The following is a 20,533-nucleotide window of genomic DNA, read 5'->3' as shown; positions in this document are numbered from 1 at the left end:
TGCAGACGGAGGCAGCGCTTCCGCAGCAGACTCAGCAGCAGCTCTGGGGAGAGCCAAGTGGCCCCGAGCAACTGCTGTCCCCTCCCTGCTGCCACTGCTCAGCAGCTCCCCTGCTGGATGCCCGCTGCATTGCAGAGAGGGAGGAGAGAGTCGGTCTGGCTGCTCCCTGCTCCATTGCCTGCTTCACAGCTGGCTGGGGGAGCCCCGGGGGAGCAAGCTAGGAGCTTGATGAGCGCCAAGCAAAGAAGGGCTCCCCTCCCCAAGCCAGGGCAGTCCAGGAGAGGTGGGGGGGAAAGAGGAGAAGCTGAGAACCAGTAACTAGTTAACAGTCCCTGACCCTCAGCCCTAGACAAGGGGCTGCCAGGAGGCAGGTTTGGGAACTAGCTACAGAGGCTGGGATTCCCCAGTGCAGGAGGAGCCCCCCGCAGGGGACTAGTAGGTCCAGCTGGCTGGACATTTTCACGGAGATTGACACATTCTCAACAAAGCTTCCAATGGAAGTGAGGCAGCCCTGGGAGCCCCTGGTCGGTGGCAGCCCCTGGGGCAAATTATCGAGAAGCCAGGAGCCCAGGGAATGTATTCTGTTTTGGAAACACTTGAAATGTTCCTGGAAATATTGGGGAATTTCTGGTCCATCAATAATTCCAAGGTTTTGCTTTTCATCCTGGTCTGGAATGAAAAAATTTCCAAAACCTCAACGTTTTTTGTGGAACTAATATGCAGTTTCCCAGCTCTACTATGAATCATAGAATCATAGAATATCAGGGTTGGAAGGGACCTCAGGAGGTCATCTAGTCCAATGCCCTGCGCAAAGCAGGACCAACCCCAACTAAATCATCCCAGCCAGGGCTTTCTCAAGCCTGACCTTAAAAACCTCTAAGGAAGGAGATTCCACCACCTCCCTAGGTAACCCATTCCAGTGCTTCACCATCCTCCTAGTGAAAAAGTTTTTCCTAATATCCAACCTAAACCTCCCCCACTGCAACTTGAGACCACTGCTCCTTGTTCTGTCATCTGGTACCACTGAGCAGATGTAGGTGGTTTCTGTTCCTTCTGTGTCACCCGAACAGCACAAAGGGTACGTCTACACAGCAGCTAGACACCTGCGGCTGGCCTATGTCAGCTGACTCGGGCTTGTTTCACTGCTGTGTAGATATCTGGCCTCAGGCTGGAGCCCAGGCTCTAGGATCCTGTGGGGTGGGAGGGTCCCAGAGCTTGGGCTCCAGTCCGAGCCTGGACGTCTACACAGCAGTGAAATGCCTGCAGCCCAGGTTGGCTGCCATGGGCCAGCTGCGGGTTTGTCTTTGCTGTGTAGACATCCCCAGAGGGGGAGAACAGAGCAGAGGATCCAGCCCAAGTGTTGGCTGTGGCCCCTGGGCCTGTTTGGAATAATGTGTTCACGCTTCAGGCAGAAGAAGTTGGGTACTAGGCTAGATAGTGCCAATAATGTGCTCTACATTTTCCAGGCAAACAAGCGTGAGGAACCGTCTGTGTTTGATTTTGCAGGCCAGGTACCACACGCACACCTTATGAAGGGTCTCATCAAGAAAAGCCTTTAGAAGAAGAGAGAAGAGATCTATCTGCAAACAGACAATACACAAACAGGGGTGGGTGATGTGAGGCAGCCAGAAGCAAGTAACTTGGCACTGAAGTTTAAGAAGTGTCTTAATGCCCCATCTTCCCCCCTGGAGGATTAAATGACATGGCACTGCATGGCACTGGGCTGATTTACTGCTGATGCCAAAATCCCACCACCCAGCAACCAGCAATCCATCACTAGCTTGGAATCAAACCGAGGCTTCTAGCTTGCCTTTGGTCCATGCCAACAACTCCCAAGAGTGTCAGTGTCAGCTCAGCTCTGGGAGAGTTTACAATACTTAATTCTAACTGAAGATTTTCTCTCACTTTCCCTGATTTCCGGAGCAAATGGGACCTTGTAAGAACCAACGCCTGGGGCCAGGGGGCTCAGGGCAAATGGTCGTGTGGTACAGCAATGTCAATCTATAAAACAAAAACCAGGCATCTGCGCACATCTGGTCCCTCTGACGTGGCCCCAGCAGAGTTCTGAACACCTAAAAGTGGGGTAGGGGTGGAAAGGGAAGAACTGAGGCTGCCTGCACTACTCTAGCACACGTGTTGACAGCTGCTTATTTCTTTTACTGGGAGGGGAGGGAGTCAGCACTTTCTAAGGAGATGGGTGTGTCCACACTGCTGTGGCTACAGTGGCACAGCTCCGGCGCTGCAGACATGCAGCTGTAGCACTGTAGCGTAGATGGTTCCTGCACTGATGGAAGGTCTTTTTCCACTGACGTAGGACAGCGGCTCTCAACCTTCCAGCCTGCTGGACCCCTTTCAGGGCTCTGATTTGTCTTGTGTACCCCAAGTTTCACCTCACCTGAAAAGTACTTGCTTACAAAATCAGACCTACAAATACAATCGTGTCACAGCACACTGTTACTGAACAATTGCTAACTTTCTCATTTTTACCATGGGATATAAATACTGTACTTACATTTCAATATATAGTTTACAGAACAGGATAAACAAGTAATTGTCTGTCTGAAATTTTAGTTTGTACTGACTTCGCTGGTGCTTTTTATGTAGCCTGTTGTAAAACTAGGCAAGTACCAAGATGAGTTTATGTACCCCCTGGAAGCCCTCTGCATTCCCCCAGGGGTACGTGTACCCCTGGTTGAGAACCACTGACAGAGGGAATCCACCTCTCCGAGAGGTGGTTGCTAAGTCCATGGAAGAATTCTCCCGTCGACCTAGCTGTGTCTACACTGTGGGTTGGGTTGACCTAATTACATTGCACAGGTGTGACATTTTTCATGGCCCTGAGCAACGGAGTTAGGTTGATCTAAATGTTAGGTGTAGACTAGGCCTAAGAATTACTAATGATGGATGAGGAAGCCCTGGCAACTAGAGCTACAGACCATTTAAAAAGCACTGCAAAGTGCTGGAGTCTATTTGATCACACTCTGCTGGCTTATTAGCTGGAAGTGGCATTTAAATCAGACATCCAGACATGTACAGTGGTTTGTGCGTCACTAAAAGAAGTCATTAAAAATTACTCCCTGGGCCAGAATGTGATCTCAGCTACACCAGTGTAAACCCAGAGAAACTCTGTTAGTTTCAATGCAGTTACTCCAGATTGACGGAGAGCAGATTTTGGTCATAAGAACATAAGAACATAAGAACATAAGAAAGGCCGTACCAGGTCAGACCAAAGGTCCATCTAGCCCAGTATCCTGTCTACGGACAGTGGCCAATGCCTGGTGCCCCAGAGGGAGTGAACCTAACAGGCAATGATCAAGTGATCTCTCTCCTGCCATCCATCTCCACCCTCTGACAGACAGAGGCTAGAGACACCATTCCTTACCCGTCCTGGCTAATAGCCATTAATGGACTTAACCACCATGAATTTATCCAGTTCTCTTTTAAACGCTGTTATAGTCCTAGCCTTCACAACCTCCTCAGGTAAGGAGTTCCACAAGTTGACTGTGCGCTGCGTGAAGAAGAACTTCCTTTTATTTGTTTTAAACCTGCTGCCTATTAATTTCATTTGATGACCCCTAGTTCTTGTATTATGGGAATAAGTAAATAACTTTTCCTTATCCACTTTCTCCACATCACTCATGATTTTATATATACCTCTATCATATCCCCCCTTAGTCTCCTCTTTTCCAAGATGACATGGGTTTAGGATTACAGATTAATCCCTCTCGCAGGAGGGTTAGCTTCTTAGTAAAGTAACAATGAATTTACACAACATTTCCTCATTTCAGTTGTCCTCTGCACATACAGAGAGGGGGCCCACACCTGCAGATGCCAGCAAGGGGGGCAGAGGGGCAGGGGAGATGCCACCACCTCCCTCTTGGGAAATGCTCCATTCCCCTGCTACCCCCTATGACCCCATCACAGCCACTGCAATGGGTGGGGTTGAACTCGAAGGGGCCAGAGGAAGGATGTTCTCAATCCCAGCTGATTCAGTACAAACTGGGAAAACCCAAACAATCCGTGCGGCCCTGGTGGCTCTCGCCACTCACTCGCTCTCTCTGACAGCTAGATCCTGAGCCCTCCTCCAGCGATGAGCCCCACTCCCCCATGGAAAGCAGCTGCTGAGCTGCCCTAAGGGGGCAGTTGAGGATTTCCCTGACAAAAGGGAACCCTCCCCCCCACACCCCGGTGTGCAGCCAGCCCAGCTGACTCCTGTGCCCTAGTATAGGGAGCGGCAAGGGTGTGGTGATTCCAGGCCAGCAGTGCACCCCCAACCAATACCCCAACAGCCAGCCCCAGTGCTCAGGGAGTGGGGAGGTGCCTAGATCCAACTTTCTGTCCCCTCTGTGACAAGCACAGCTCAGCCAGATACAGGGCTGTGCCCCATCTACTTTCAAACAACCTCAGCCCAGATTAGGCACAGCATTAAGTGCTTATCCCAGGATGGACAGAATTGGTAGTTCCCAGCTGAAGTCACCAGGCAAGCTCCAGAGTTGTTCAGATGATGATGGGCTGGTGTTTGCACTTGGCCTTGTGCCCACTTGCTGGCCATTCTCATGTGACTAGCTCCCGGCTGGAAAGCCAGCATGGGTTAAAGCAGTGAGGTTGCACAGGAGTCGCGTTTACGCTGGGGGAGCTGCCAGAAATCCTTTCCCCTGATGGCAACAGTAAGTGCTGATAGGCCCAAGCATAACCAGGACAAACCAAGGGAGTGCGAAATGCCGTGTGTCAGCACCCCACCAGAGACACGTCTCCACCCCGGGTCATCAGCAATGCATGCCGTGAGCTCCCTTAGATGGGACAAGGCAAGAGATGACAACTGGCATGCGGATTGCAGGGCACAAGCAGAGAGCAGAGCACAGCCAGCCGAGTGTCGCCAGGAGGAGCTAGAGCCCAGGGAAAGCATCACACCTTCCCAGTGAATACTGCTGCTTCCTGCTGAGCGGAGCCCTGGGGAAGCAAAGCTGCATTCCACTGCACTGGTAGGACCCCCGGCCCTCACAGCCGCTCCGTTTGCTGGAATGCGGCACTGAATGTGCCCACGTTCCAGTCGATCCCCAAGGCGAGCTGTGCTTCCCACCCCAAGGGCCCAGCTGGGGAACGAATGCTGTCTGTGCTGGCACTGTAAGAAACACTCCCCAAGAGCCAACAAGCACTAACTGCAGCAAAAGTGAGTGGGTGGGAGTGTGAGTGAGTGGGAATTAATGACTGCTGTGGGCACATTGGAAAGCATGTGTTTACAAGTACAGAGAAGCCCTGGCAGTCCAGGAGTGGGAAGTACCTCACTAAAATTGTCCTGGTTGTCAGCTTGTTTGAGCACCCGCAGGGCTCAGCTCCACTGGAAATCAGGCTGCTTAGCTCGGTGCCTAACTTTAGGCACCCACGTTTGAAAATTCTGGCCATCAAGGGCCCCGGGTGCTAGCTTTGCTCACAGCCTGACGCTCAGGCTCAGCATGCCATGTGGGAGACTTGGCTTTTAGTCCGGGCCAGACCCTCTTGCTCCCAGACTAATAGGATCCAGGAGCCTTGAAGAGGCTCAACAATGACCCCACTGGCTGAATGAAGTATGGCACTGCGGATTCTTCACTTCAGTACTAAACTGTTGTGGCATGTTGCTGTGTGCAGTTAAACGGCTGCTGTGTCCCACCCCAAAGGTGGCTGCATTTCAGCAAGTTCCTTTCCTTGGGGACAAATCCATCACACAGCAGAGTTGTATCATTTGTGTCACTGGCCGATGGCATTTGTGTGATGATGTTACATCACCGCACCCTGACACAACATCACACATAGGTGCATGAAGACTAGAGGAAACTCCCACACACGGGACAGGGAGCTTCCGCATGGAACGGGAGACAGCAGGTGCCTGCGAAGCCAGACCTTAGTTCAAGCAGCACAGCTGAGATCAGGCATGGCCCCCAGGGCTCCTGATAGAGATAAATGGTGACGCTAATTCAATGAATCGTGACAACATAAATGCGCTGGTAATGGCCATCAAATTAGAATAGACCTTCCTTTCCGCAGATTATGTTACTCCAGCTAGACAGGATCTGATTTACTGACATGAGTCCCATGGCAATGTTTCTCCTCCACAGCAGCCACTGCGAGGCAGTTAGTGTGCACGTGTGAACGCTGTCAGAGAGGAAAGCCCAAGCCCAGATCCCGCCGGATTATTGTTCTGACAAGTGAATTGCACATCGCACATGCCCATCAATTAGCTGGTTATCAGGGTCAACCACCCCACTCACAGACACACATGACACTAGCTAGACCTTTTAATAGCTGATTCCAACACTCCATCTGGCTGCTGTGGGTTGGGATTACCTATCCTCTCATCATTCACCCTCCCTGCAGGGTGACTGCCCCTGAATAACACAGAGTTCTGGCAAATCTTCTGACAGGGAAGAAGTTATTTCAGGGGAAAGGTTGATAATGATCAAGTTTCTATTGGACTAATTGTATCGAGCATACTTAAAATTCCCCCCTATGATTTCAGTTGGTGACAGGATTCTTCTTCACTTCAATCCTAAACTGCTGTATAGTGTTGCTGTGTGCTGTTAAATGGCTGCTGCATACTACCCCAGAAGTGGCTGCATTTCAACAGGTGACATGATTCCTCTATTTATAGCTTGTCAAACAGTTTGCAAAGACTGCTAAGTGCACTGGGATCCTCTGGGCACAAGATAATCCACAATTGTTTCATCACACAGCGTCTCTGAGCATTCTTCTATAATGGCTAATTATGGCACCTGAAGAGTTCTTCTGACCTGAAGACTGAGGCCAATGGATGGTCTTCTCACGCCCTCATGTCAATCCCCTCATTGTCTGATAACTGTCTTTTTGTGCAGAGTTTGGAAGCCCACGGCAGTGACCCATGTTGTGCTCTTGGGCCCGTGTTGTCCTGCATGACACGTCCCACAAGATCTCACACTGGGCCACGCTGACCACATGTCCCTGATTTCTATGGAAACTGTGACTCTTGTGGCCAGGGTGACACACCTCAGTGGCATTGCGTTTTCTCCCAATAGCAAATGCCACTGGTGGATACACCAGCTCCTAAAGCTGGACTCTGTTCCCTGCCTATCCCTCCTTCCCGTTCAGACTGGACATTTGTTTGGTTCCCTCCCTTTAGCAGAACAGTTCTGGTCTCCCCCTGTGCAAACATGGAGGACCTCTCCTGAGTTCTGTGGGATCTTCCCCCTGGACTCCAAGGGCAGAAGATGGCCTTTGTCCCTCCGCCATTTACTCATGGGGACAGCTCATTTCACTGTGAGCTTCAACTGTGTGAAACAAGAAAAGCTCCCAACAGGAAGAACAAAAGGTAACAGCAGAAGCTGAGCTCCAGGGCTTCTCTTCTCCAGGAGCAATCAGCTCAGCCTCCTTCTCAACAAGAGCTCCTAACATCAGGAATTGGCTTCCCCACTGCTGGCCCTCTCCTGGGCAGGCCCATGCTTCCTATGCCCAGAGGTGAAACCTGACAGGTGCCTGGTACAATAACAATATTGTACTTTCGATTGATCTCCACTCCCTCTGCTGATGCAATCTCCTGGGAAAAGCTGAGCTCCCTCCACACGCAGTGCAGCCAATGGGAATTGAGGGCACTGAGAGACGTGCAGGAGGAAGGCAGAGGTGGTCACACAATGAACTGGCTCTCAGTAACTCCGGAAGAGGGATAGTTACTGGGCCTAGACCAAACACCCTAGTAATACAAATAACATGGGTGTTCAAATACCCTCCCTCTCCCCCGACTTGGGCCCTTCCTCATAGAGCCCCTGGGCCCTAGGGAGCTTTAGTTAGTGCTTCTGACCCTAGCTGCTGTTTGGCTGATTCTTCTGGCATTGGAGCTTCTGCTCTTTCTGTGCAACCCTCCCACAGCCAAGCTGGCTGGTAGGCGGTCTCCCATGACCATACGGACCGACAGCTGGTCCTTTAGCTCCCACCAACAGGAGTGGGTTTTATTTCGTACCTAGTATCCCCTGGGGGTTCAGAGGCACTGGGCGAGGAGGGCGTGGGCTAGCTGGTGTATGCTGCGTGGGTGAGGGGGGCACCAAGAAGCTACCTTCTCTAGGAGCACTTTGGTGGACGTGCTTGTGCTGATGTGAGCATCCCCTGAACAGTGTCCGGAACTCTTACCAGGAGCCTGGGCTCCTTTATTTCTCTCCTCCAGCTCTGTTTTGTTACTCACGTGAGCTTGGAAGCAGGAACCAAGGGGCTAGATGTTAACATCCTTCCCCAGGCAATGGCATGAGGATGAGAAGGAAGGCAGGAGCTCAAGGCCAGTAGGAGGGAAGGTGTAAGAGGAGCCAGAGGAGCTTCCTGTGTGAGCTCTTTCTCTCCAGCACAGTGCCAGGGAGAGTGGAGCTCAGCACGGAAACCAGGGCCCAGGTTCTGTGTCAGCAGATCCCGTCTGGGAAAGGCTGTTGGGCTCGGAGCCTGTTCCAGGGGACGTGACTCTCCCTTTAGAGATGGGTCGGCATCACAACACCCTGCCCTTCCATAGCTCAGTTCTGCTTCTGAGCTCCGTGGCTCTGCCCACCTTGAATTGCTTTCCCTCTCCTGCGCTCTGCTGGGGCGGGGAGAACACACGAGGACATGGGCCATTTGGGAGACCGAAGAATCTATTTTAGTGGCATTTTAAGATGGATTATTACTGGGCAAACCTGTCTGAAGTCCCTTCACCTAAAGAATCTGCTCCTTGGGCATTCTCAAACCTTGCTACTGGGCTACTGAAAACCACCCCAGTCCGCATGCACCTGGCACCTGCTGCTCCTGGAGATGGGTGGCTCTAGCTAACCCTTAAAGAATAAAAGGAATTAATTCCTTACTGACTGGTCAGGCAAAGGGCTCAAACCTGTTCTCCTCCCTCCTGAGTGGTACCATTGAATTCAATGTGGTACCTGAGCAACTGGGGCAAGCCAAATTCAGCCCATATATTTGCACTCAAACATTTGCTCAGACTGATGCCTGACTAAAAAAGAACCGCAGACATTAGCCAGACGGATAGCTTAGCTGCCCCTGAACTTCACAGTAGCACAATCCATCCCCATTAGGAACCTATTTCCAGCTCCACCTACAGCTTTTTAAACTCTTCCTGACTCCCAAACCGGTTTCCTCTGACGTGCGAGTCTCTCTTACCTTCTGTCTGCTTGCAAAATTCTTCCAAGGGCTCCTTCTCTGCTCACTGGAATAGCCTCTGCAGCACAGCATGGTGCTTTTCATCATAGCGCCTCTAATTAGCCTCTTAATTGGTTTCTCCTTATTTTTATGCACCTCCCACTCCTCCTCCAGAGCAGATTGCTCCTTGGCTTTCCGTGCCTCCTGCTTATCGCTCTTCATAGCCCCACACACGGACATCAGCCTGCTCCTTGGTGAGGCTCAACTGGCCTCAAAGGCAGTTGCACTGTCTCACCAACACGGCTATGTAATATTTAATAATTATTAGTGGAGAGGAGAGGAAGGACGACCCACCAGTTAGGTCAACAGCCTAGGACTTGGGAGACCTGGGCCCAAGTCCTTTCTCTGCCACAGATTTTGTGTGGGATCTTGGGCAAGTCACTTAGTCTCTCTGTGTCTCAACTACCCCCCGCCCCATGAGGATAGTAATCCTTCGGTACTGCGCAGGGGGTTGTGAGAATAACTACATTACAGACTGTGAGCGCCAATACCATGGTAGTGGGGGTCAGGTAAGTACTTAAGGCAGATAGCTATCTCCATCGCTGTACGATATTCCAGACAAAATCCCTTTGGCTGGCCCCTCCCCTGGCAAGGGACTTCCCTTCTGGGGCATTCGACCCCCTTCCTGAGCAAGAGGAAGGGAACTCTGGGTGGAGATCATTGGGAAGCCAGCCGGGGCACAAGACTTCCAGACTCTGAGTCCACCATTTCAACCTCTCCTAAAAAAGTAATTAGCTGGCATGTGCTGCTGCCGTCTTTCTGCTGACAAGCCTTCCTCTCCCATCTTACACAGCACTAACATGGGGACAAAGAGAGCCAAATTCTGCTCTCCTTTACCCCAGTGTAAACCCAAAGAAATGCCATCCAAGGCAGAGGAGTCACTCCCAGTTTACCCTAGAGGAAGGCAGAGCTGCATGGGGCCCAGTGTCACACCCCCACGGCCCCCTCCCTCGCAAGGCATTTTGGGAAGGGTTAAAGGATTAAAGGTGTGAGTGTGGAGTGGAAGATTCCTTTGCAGGTTGCGAAAGGCCGAAGGGGGAGGAAGAGAGCAGAGAAGGGGTTAACTCGATGCTTCAGCTAGCTCAGTCTGAAGATAAGACGCTGGCCCCAGTCCAAAGTCACGGTGCTCGACAAGCCTATCTTCCCCAACCCCAGCCAGCCATGAGAAAAGAAGAACTGAACTGAGCAGGACTGCAGGGACTGCAAAAACAAACGAGACGGCGAAGGGGAAAACAAAGTCTTGCATCCCTGGAGCTGGTGTGGTTTGGGACAGCTGAGAAGGCCACAGAAAGCCGGTTTGGACTGGTACAAAGAGCACCAGGAGCAGAGATCCCTGAACGAAATGCCCCCAAAAGAACCCAGGACTTAAAAACCCTCCTGAGAGCCAAAGCAAGTCAGAGATTAACAGCGGACCCTGGACGACCCATGCACGGGACAAGAACTCCCGTTCACCCCTCCCCCTCTTCTTCTTACCTTACACCCAGGCTTGGCCAGCCTTGGGTAGCGCGGGTGTGAGTATGAAAGTGGGTCAGGGCTTGGGGCACTAACGCTCTCTTCCTTCCTCTGAGTGACGTGGGGGATCCCCAGCACTCTCCGCTGTTATTTTATTATTTTATTAATAAAGCTTTAAAACGTAGACACTTGGTGTGCTCCGTTATCTCCTCCCCTAAAGATCCTGCGGCCTGAGCCTGATCACCTGACACCTCAGGCAGCTTGGTAACATAAATCTGTCACACCAGCATGTCTGGAACATGCTCAGTTCACCCCACCTCCCTGAGGAGCGTACAGCAAGCTTACAGAAAGAGGGCGGCAATACTATTTTATCTATCTATGTATCTATTTTGTTTCTGCTTGTTGGACATTCCTCTCCATGGCTCTAGGGCCATTCACACAATCAGATCAGACCCAACCTGATAAAACCCACAAATACATGATGTACAATGAGATGTAGCCCATGCTGGCTGTACTCCTGACTAAAAGCACAAAACCCAGACCTCCCACAAGAACACCTTCCTCCACTCCGACCCAAACACTCGAGCAAGAGAGCTCTGCAACATGCTTTACCAATAAACAATGGACCAAAGTGGGGAGCAAGTTTCAGAATTCAGAACCTCTCCCATATAAACCAGCGCCTCCACAGACAACAAGGGGAGCAGTAAAGAGGGGAAAGGAATCTCTAAACTAATCTGGGCTCAAATTATTTAGGACTTTGCAAGCCCAAACTAACCCCTTAAACTCCACCTGGAAGCCAACTGGCAGCTAATGCTGATTCCGGAGCGCTGGTATAATGTGCTCATGATATCGACTTCTGCTTAGCAAAGGCAGCTGCCACATTCTGCCCGAGCATCAGCCCTCAGATGGTCCAAGTTGTAGCCCCACGTCGAGCACATGGCAGCAAGTTAATCTCAGGTGGACAAAGGCCATGTGCTCTTCACTAGACACACAAGGGAAAAAGCACTCGGCCACAGACACTGCTGGAGCATTTAGGAGCAGCCCTGGATCGAACAACAATCCTAAACTGTGACTGAGGGAAACAAATGGGAGGGGTATTCCCTCAGTGGAGGCTGCTCCTTGAGTCTCTGCCAACTGCTCATTGCATCTTCCAGTCTGCTACCATCAGTTCAGTCATTCCTGGACTGAGGCTCAGCCAGCTACCTCCTAAATCATTCCCTGGGACAGCCATTGCACAGCAAGGAGAGAGCGAGAGGACTGCGTGTCCTCAGCACACTAAAACCACCACAGCCGACCCCTACTCATTAAACCTCCTCATGGCTTCATGTGCACTCTGAACGGGAGCTGACAGCACGAGACCCTGCAGAACCCCACAGGCGAGAACTGCCCACAACTTATGTCTGGGACCTCTCCTAGACAAAGGGGTGGAGCCACGCCAGGGTGGCTCCATTTACGCCTGCCAGGGATCCCAGGCACATCAAAAATACCTCGCAGTCGGTGGTATCAATGGCCACGCTCTACCTCGCAGTCGGTGGTATCAATGGCCACGCTCTACCTTGCAGTCGGTGGCATCAATGGCCACACAGTACCTCGCAGTCAGTGGCATCAATGGCCACACACTACCTTGAAGTCAGTGGTATCAGAGGCAGCTGACAGACCTAAAACAATCAGCATGGTCACATCGGTACTTTACCTTCCTCTGTTGCGAGGAGATGTTTTGGTTCCGTACTTTTCTTTGGTAATAATTTATACTTGTACAGGGCCAGATTCTGACACCCTGACACTGTGCAGGGTCCAGTGACACAGTGTGAGGGAGGGCAGTGGACTCTGGCTCACAGTGCTTTTCATCTGCACATCTCATGGGAGGGTCAGTGTCATTACCCCCATGTTGACAATGGGGAAACTGAGGCACAGAGTGGCCCAAGATCATACAGTGAGTCAATATTAGAGCAGGACATAAAATCCAGATCTCCTGATTCCAAGCCTGCTGTCCTGTCAACTGGAGCACACTGCCCCTCTGATAGGCTGGGCAGGATAACACCAGAAATGATTACTCACTGTCAAGATACATCTTAAGGTGCAAGAGCACCACGAAAAGGTAAGGTGTGGTTGAAGGTAGCACCCAGCAAAGCTGAACAGGTGTAGTGCCCCTGCTGAGAAGAAGGGGAAGGACACTGCAAAGCTTCTTTCCCCAGCCTTTTCCTGGGGTGGTAGGTTGAGTGGGGTAAGGGAGGAGGGGTTAGCCTTTGATTGGGGTGGCTGGTGAACACTTTAATTCTTGACACTGGACCAGGTGGAATTCTCTAGTGCCCTGACTGCCTAGGAGAGGTGCTGGCTACGCACCGCCATGCATCATTCATTCAGTACCAGGATCGGGATCTCCACCAGGCTGCATTCATTCATTATCAATCATTCCCCTCTTTACCGTTAACATTTTGCTTCCTTTATGGAATTTCTGCCCCTTCCTCCCTGCAGGAAAAAATAACCACACCCCTCCCCCCCACCTAAGGTGACCAGATATCCCGATTTTATAGGGACAGGCCTGATTTTTGGGGTCTTTTTCTTATATAGGCTCCTATTACCCCCCACCCCCTGTCCCGATTTTTCACATTTGCTGTCTGGTCCCCCTACCCCGACCATCAGAGAACGTTTCACCATGAAGGCAGCCGATCAGAATTCCCCAATATGCAGGACAACCACAACATAAGAGCTCTGCACTGCCCTGCAGGGTGCGGTGGGGTGTGTGAACACTGATTGGCTGGTCAGGAGGACATGACCTGCAATAAATAAACAAGGAGAAGCCACAGCCGTGCATTTGGGCACCTCTGCTCCAGGTCACTGTCCTGGCATTTAAATGCTAAGGGCTAGATCCCCAGCTGGTGTATGCTATGGCAGCTCCTCTGAAGTCAATATGCATTTATGCCAGTTGAGGATCTGAATCTGCAGTGGGAATGAACCCACGGTACATCAGCCCCGACCTGCTGTGCTAGCCAGGTAGCAAGCTACCTGCTCCCCACAGAATGGCTAGAGAGACAGTTCCAATTCCAGCCTGTGGCTGACCACTGGGACATTTTGGAGACGCCTCTCCCATAAGTGGTTTGTGCAGACTTAGCTTATCTAGCCGCGGTCACAGCCGTTCCGAATGGGTCCATTCGTGTCTCTCTGCTGTGCCTTGTCAAGTCTGAATCCTCTCTGGCTTGTTAACAGCCGGAATAAATGGCACCCGAGCCTTAATTAACCTCCAAACCGCTCCCGGAGCGCCCATCCCAACACTAATCCAACACGAAAGCCTTCGCCAGTCCCTCCTCCCCTGTGTGAAAAGCATGGGGCCAGGGAGGGGGGAAAGACACTTCACGTACTGGGGGAGGACGGGAATGAAGACAAAGGGAAGGAAAGCAGCAGACCGTGGGGAGCGAATGCCTCCTTGTCCTCTTCTGAACAGAACCGCGGAGCACACGCACACTCATGCACGGCGTTTACCTGGCACGCAGCTATTCACTGAATGCAGGGACCGGTGAGGAGTTACACACGCCACAGGCAAGCCAAGCCCCTGCCCACATCCCTGCTACTGCCAGGATTTCCACGAGAACTCAAAGCGACCGAGCACTTACATTGATCATAGCATTGGAGGTGATCCGGAAGAGGGTGGCTCGCTCATTGACGGCTTTGATCTTCTCCCCGCTCTCGGCAGGCAGCTTCAGGTTCTCCAGCTCACTCAGGGACCTCTGGAGAGCTGCCCCGTGCTTGGCAATAAGGTCATTGCACGTGCTTAGATCCTCCAGCTTACTGGCGAGGCTTTTCAGAGTGCTGTGCAACTCGCTCTTGTCAGACTGCGAGGCTGGTTCCTCATCACCCGAGTCATCTGGAAAGGGGGGAGAGGGGGGTGGAGAGAAAAACGGTTTCCATGGTTACCACCGGACTGTACTAAACCCTGAAGTCAGGCTGTGCAGTGGAAGTGAATGAAGGGCTCCTCGCTTGTGCTGAGTGCCGGCTCTTGCAGCCGTTGGGCTGGGGCTGAGGGAGCAAGTGCCTGCACCCTGCCCTTGGGGACAGCTCTTCCCTCTCTGCTCCACACAGGCAGCGCCTATTCCCCCTCCTGCTTCCAATCCTCCTGGAGCCAAGCTCTTGCTGGACTTCGGAGGCAGGGGCAGTGCAGAGCATGTCTGTCTGTGGAAAGAGCAGCCAGCCAGCGTCCCCAGGCAGCCCCGCCCGCATGTCTGGGTGCTCTTTCCTTACATTCCCAGCTCCCCCTGAGACCGCCGCGCTGCGGGAAGGAGCAGAACCAGGCACAGGGAGTAACAAGGCCAGGGCAAATACCTAAGCACTGGGGTGAGTTTAGGCCAGGAGTGGCCAGTCTCCTGCAGCCAAACAAGAACAATGTTGTAATGATCTGATCCAAAGCTCAGAGACGTCAGCAGGAAAACTCCCAGTGACCTCACTAGGCTATAGAGGCTAACTGCCATGCAGGCGTCAGGAGAGCTAGAGTCACACAGGGCCAAGTCCCACAACAGCAGGTGTGGGGAGTTCCCCCCCACCCCAGTTCCCATCATAACACCCTGGACTGTGATTAGCCAAACCACGTGGGTCATTAGCACAAATGCGCAGTTTGGATCAGACTTTGTGCCTCCAGCAATGTGACCCTGGGACAGACGGAACCACTGCGGGTGCGCGAGCTTCCCAGGGGGTGCACAGACGGGGCGAGCAGGCTCGTGCTGTAGACAGCGATTTGGACTCACGGCTTGGGCTGCAGCTCAGGCTCTGAAGCCTTGGGAGGCAGCTGGGGTCCGAGCCCGAGCTCCAGCCTCAGCTCCAAGCACTGACTAGCCAGCTATTTTTAGAGCACAAGTCTGAGCCCATCAACTTATCGACCTGGGCTGGGCGGGTTGCTCCAAAAAGCTGTGTAGACGCACCCGCCGGGAGCGCCGAAATGCCTGTCTTTCATAAGGAAAATGATTCTGTTCTGGGTGGTTTCAAGTTTCACCCACATGGAAAGGTCCTAGACACTCAGGATAGAATAACAGCCTTTCTATAGCCCCTTGAAACCAGCCGACGTAATCCTGTAGATGGGGAGTACAGGATGTTTTCAAAGTTCTACAGAAAGGAGAGCATTCTTCACTGAATACTACAGGGCTCAGAGTGATTTCCATATAAAGCCCTGATGAATTTAATAAGGATGAGCTATTCCCTAAGGGTTAAGTCTCAAAAACTTACATAATAACATAAAAATGGCCATAGTAGGTCAGATCAATGGTCCATCTAGCCCAGTGTCCTGTCTTCTGACAGTGGCTGGTGCCAGATGCTTCAGAGGTAATGAACAGAACAGGGCAATGTATCGAGTGATCCATCCCCTGTCATCCAGTCCCAGCTTCTGGCAGTCAGAGATTTAGGGACACCCAGACCATGGAGTTACATCTCTGACCATTTTGGCTAATAGCCAGTGATGAACCTAACCTCCATTAACTTCTCTAATTATTTTTTGAACCCTGTTATACTTTTGGCCTTCACAACATCCCCTGGCAACGACTTCCACAGGGTGATTGAGTGTTGTGTAAAGAAGTACTCCTTATTTTGATTTAAACCTGCTGCCTATTAAGAACTCCTGGTTCTTGTGTTATGTGAAGGGGAAAATAACCATTCTTCACGTTCTCCACACCAGTCATGATTTTATAGACCTCTATCATATCCCCCCTTAGTCATCTCTCTTCTAAAATGAACAGTCCCAGTCTTATTAATCTCTCCTCATATGGAAGTTGCTCCATGCCCCTAATCATTTTTGTTGCCCTTTTCTGTACCGTTTCCAATTCTAATTTATCTTTTTTAAGATAGAGCAACAAAAACTGCATGCACTATTCAAGGTGTGGACATACCATGGATTTATATAGTGGTAATATGATTTTTTCTTTCTTATTATCTATCCATTTCCTAACGATTCCTAACATTAGCTTTTTTTTACTCCTGCTGCACATGGAACAGATGTTTTCAGAGAACTATCCACAATGACTCCCAGATTTCTTTCTTGAGTGGTAACAGCTAATTTAGACCCCATCATTTTATATGTATAGTTGGGATTATGTTTTCCAATGTCCATTACTTTGCATTTATCAACATTGAATTTCATCTGCCATTTTGTTGCCCAGTCACCCAATTCTGTGAGATCCCTTAGTAACGCTTCGCAGTCAGCTTTGGACTTAGCCAACTTGAGTAATTTTGTATCATCTGCAAACTTTGCCACCTCACAGTTTACCCCTTTTGCTAGATCATTTATGAACATGTTGAACAGTGTTAGTCCCAGTATGGCTCCTTGGGGGACTCCACTAGTTATCTTTCTACACTGTGAAAACGGACCATTTATTCCAGGGGTGGCCAACCTGGTGCTCCGGAGCCACATGCAGCTCTTCAGACGTTAATATGCGGCTCCTTGTCTAGGCACCGACTCCGGGGCTGGCGCTACAGGCTCCAACTTTCCAATGTGCCGGGTGCTCACTGCTCAACCCCGGCTCTGCCCCCACTCCACCCCTTTCCGCCCCCTCCCCTGAGCCTGCCATGCCCTCGCTCCTCCCCCATTTCCCCCCCAGAGCCTCCTGCACGCCAGGAAACAGCTCATTGGGAGGTGCAGGGAGGAGCTGATGGGGGGCTGCTGACGTAGTACTGTGGCTCTTTGGCAACGTACATTGGTAAATTCTGGCTCCTTCTCAGGCTCAGTTTGCCCCCCCCCCCCCCGATTTATTCCTACCCTTTGTTTTCTATCTTTTAACCAGTTACCGATCCATGAGAGGACCTTCCCTCTTATCCCATAACAGTTTTCTTTGCTTAAGAGCCTTTGGTGGAAGACCTTGTCAAAAGCTTTCTGAAAGTCCAAGTACACGATGTCCACTGGATCACCCTCATCCACGTTTGTTGACACCCACAGAGAATCCTAATAGATTGGTGAGGCATGATTTCCCTTAACAGAAGCTGTGTTGACTCTTCCCCAACATATTGTGTCCATCAAAGTGTCTGATTAAAACTATGGTAGAGAACAGAATTATCGATCTGCCTGATACTTACCAGCCTATAATTGCCAGGATCACCTCTGGAACCTTTTTAAAAAAATCAGCATTACATTAGCCCTCTGGTACAGAAGCTGATTTAAATGATAGGTTACATATCACAGTTAGTAGTTCTGCAATTTCATATTTGAGTTTTTTCAGAACTCTTGGGTGAATCCTATCTGCTTCTGGTGACTTATTACTGTTTAATTGATCAATTTGTTCCAGAACCTCCTCTACTGACATCTCAATCTGGGACAGTTTTGTCACTTAAAAAGAACGGCTCAGGGGGAATCTGCCTCACATCCTCTGCAGTGAAGACCAATGCAAAGAATTCATTTAGCTTCTCTGCAATGAACTGGTCGTCCTTGAGTGCTTCCTTAGCACCTCAATCGTCCAGTGGCCCCACCCATTGGCAGGCTTCCTGCTTTTGATGTACTTAAAAAAATTGCTGTTAGTTTTTGTGTCTCATGCTAGTTGCTCTTCAGATTCTTTTTTGGCTGCTTAATTATAGTTTTACACAAGAGTCCTATCCACATTTTTAATCTGTTTTTATAACCAACTCTTGCCTTCAGCGTCCTGGCCTCAGTCAGTGCCACACAGGTAGCCCAGTGCTGGCAGCTGCTTGCTGCAAGCCGAAAGAGGAGGTTATACATTGTGTGGGGCTGCTGCGGGGCTTTGAGCGCTCACGCACAGGCCTCAGGCAGGTGACCTTTTGGGGAGGGAAGGATGACTTCCATGAATGGTACCATGTAAGGAAATATCCATTTAATATTTACAACAACAAAACCGGCAGTTCACTGCAGAAGGGGAGTATGTTCAACATCACTGAAATGCAACGGAAATGGTGATTATTTTTGTATCTTAAAAACATTGTGGGATTTTAAACAAGCAATGAGTAATGAGTGTAATGTGATGAGTTTCTTTAAAATGTGCCATTCTCCCTTCCCTAGGCAGGTGGAGTCAAGCACCAGTTGGGGGATCAAGAGGCTCTAAGGGGGGATCAGAGACATCAGCAAAAAATCCACCAAGAAGTCGAACGGAGAAACGGAGAACAGCCCTGACACTACAGAGGTTCCAGGGCTGGTTTTGGAGCATCTGCAGCTCAGCTATGCACCCTCCCCATATACAGATCCTGTGTTACGGAACATGGGTCCCATTAAAGATAGTCATGGAGCACTGACTCGGCTCCACACGGTCACCCCCTGGCCACAATTCATGTCCCTTGGATCTGCCTTGCAGGCTGAGCTTGGAGGGCAGGCCCAGAGCCCTGAGCTGCAGGCATCACCGCGTCACTTCCCAACATCGCGTCCAACCACCCGGGGCAACACCAAGTCCGCGAGGCATTGCTCTGCTACACCAGGGAAGGCCCCCACTGCACCCCAACGACACCAAACAGTGACCCCTGCCACACAACTATGGCTTTGGGCTGGGTCTGAGCAGTTGTCAGCTGTGTGCCCAACGATGTCCCCAGAAGTAAGTGCACCCTGTCCCCCATCATCTCTCGGGTGCAGCTGCACTCCGTCCTCATCCCCCTCCCGCTGGTGCACGTCCCACCCCCCGGGGTGCAGCTGCACTCCGTCCTCATCCCTCTCCCCCTGGTGCACGTCCCCGTCCCCCCCGGGTGCAGCTGCACTCCGTCCTCATCCCCCTCCCCCTGGTGCACGTCCCCCCCCCCCCGGGTGCAGCTGCACTCCGTCCTCATCCCCCTCCCGCTGGTGCACGTCCCCCCCCCGGGTGCAGCTGCACTCCGTCCTCATCCCTCTCCCCCTGGTGCACGTCCCCCCCCCCCCCGGGTGCAGCTGCACTCCGTCCTCATCCCCGTCCCCCTGGTGCATGTCCCCCCCCCCGGGTGCAGCTGCACTCCGTCCTCATCCCCCTCCCCCTGGTGCACGTCCCCCCCCCCCGGGTGCAGCTGCACTCCGTCCTCATCCCCCTCCCGCTGGTGCACGTCCCCCCCCCCCGGGTGCAGCTGCACTCCGTCCTCATCCCCCTCCCGCTGGTGCACGTCCCCCCCCCGGGTGCAGCTGCACTCCGTCCTCATCCCCCTCCCCCTGGTGCATGTCCCCCCCCCCCCCCCCCGGGTGCAGCTGCACTCCGTCCTCATCCCCCTCCCGCTGGTGCATGTCCCCCCCCCCCCCCCCGGGTGCAGCTGCACTCCGTCCTCATCCCCCTCCCGCTGGTGCACGTCCCCCCCCGGGTGCAGCTGCACTCCGTCCTCATCCCCCTCCCGCTGGTGCACGTCCCCGTCCCCCCCCCGGGTGCAGCTGCACTCCGTCCTCATCCCCCTCCCGCTGGTGCACGTCCCCCCCCCGGGTGCAGCTGCACTCCGTCCTCATCCCCCTCCCGCTGGTGCACGTCCCCCCCCCCGGGTGCAGCTGCACTCCGTCCTCATCCCCCTCCCCCTGGTGCACGTCCCCCCCCCCCCCGGGTGCAGCTGCACTCCGTCCTCATCCCCCTCCCCCTGGTGCATGTCCCCCCCCCCGGGTGCAGCTGCACTCCGTCCTCATCCCCCTCCCGCTGGTGCACGTCCCCCCCCCCCGGGTGCAGCTGCACTCCGTCCTCATCCCCCTCCCCCTGGTGCACGTCCCCCCCCCCCCGGGTGCAGCTGCACTCCGTCCTCATCCCCCTCCCCCTGGTGCACGTCCCCCCCCCCCGGGTGCAGCTGCACTCCGTCCTCATCCCCCGCCCCCTGGTGCACGTCCCCCCCCCCCCGGGTGCAGCTGCACTCCGTCCTCATCCCCCTCCCCCTGGTGCATGTCCCCCCCCCCCGGGTGCAGCTGCACTCCGTCCTCATCCCCCTCCCGCTGGTGCATGTGCACTTCATTTCCCCTGCACATTGGCTGCAGGTGTGCCTCCCATTCCCCACAGCCCTGTGAGTA

The 20,533-nt window shown here is 52.5% G+C and overlaps 1 protein-coding gene across 2 annotated transcripts in view; it reads right to left on the bottom strand.

Moving 5' to 3' along the window:
- The window catches only part of OSBP2 (oxysterol binding protein 2), a 366,090-nt gene that overhangs the window by 113,955 nt on the left and 231,602 nt on the right, over positions 1–20,533 (bottom strand). For both annotated transcript variants that reach the window (XM_065417771.1, XM_065417770.1), the window contains exon 3: positions 14,235–14,485. In XM_065417771.1, coding sequence (XP_065273843.1) covers positions 14,235–14,485 — 251 coding nt within the window. The remainder of the gene's footprint in view (positions 1–14,234; positions 14,486–20,533) is intronic.

Source organism: Emys orbicularis, chromosome 16 (assembly GCF_028017835.1).
Source record: "Emys orbicularis isolate rEmyOrb1 chromosome 16, rEmyOrb1.hap1, whole genome shotgun sequence".
In the NCBI taxonomy this organism is placed as follows: Eukaryota; Metazoa; Chordata; order Testudines; family Emydidae; genus Emys; species Emys orbicularis.
Note: the sequence above shows the minus strand (reverse complement) of the source record. Positions and strands in the feature narration are given on the sequence as shown.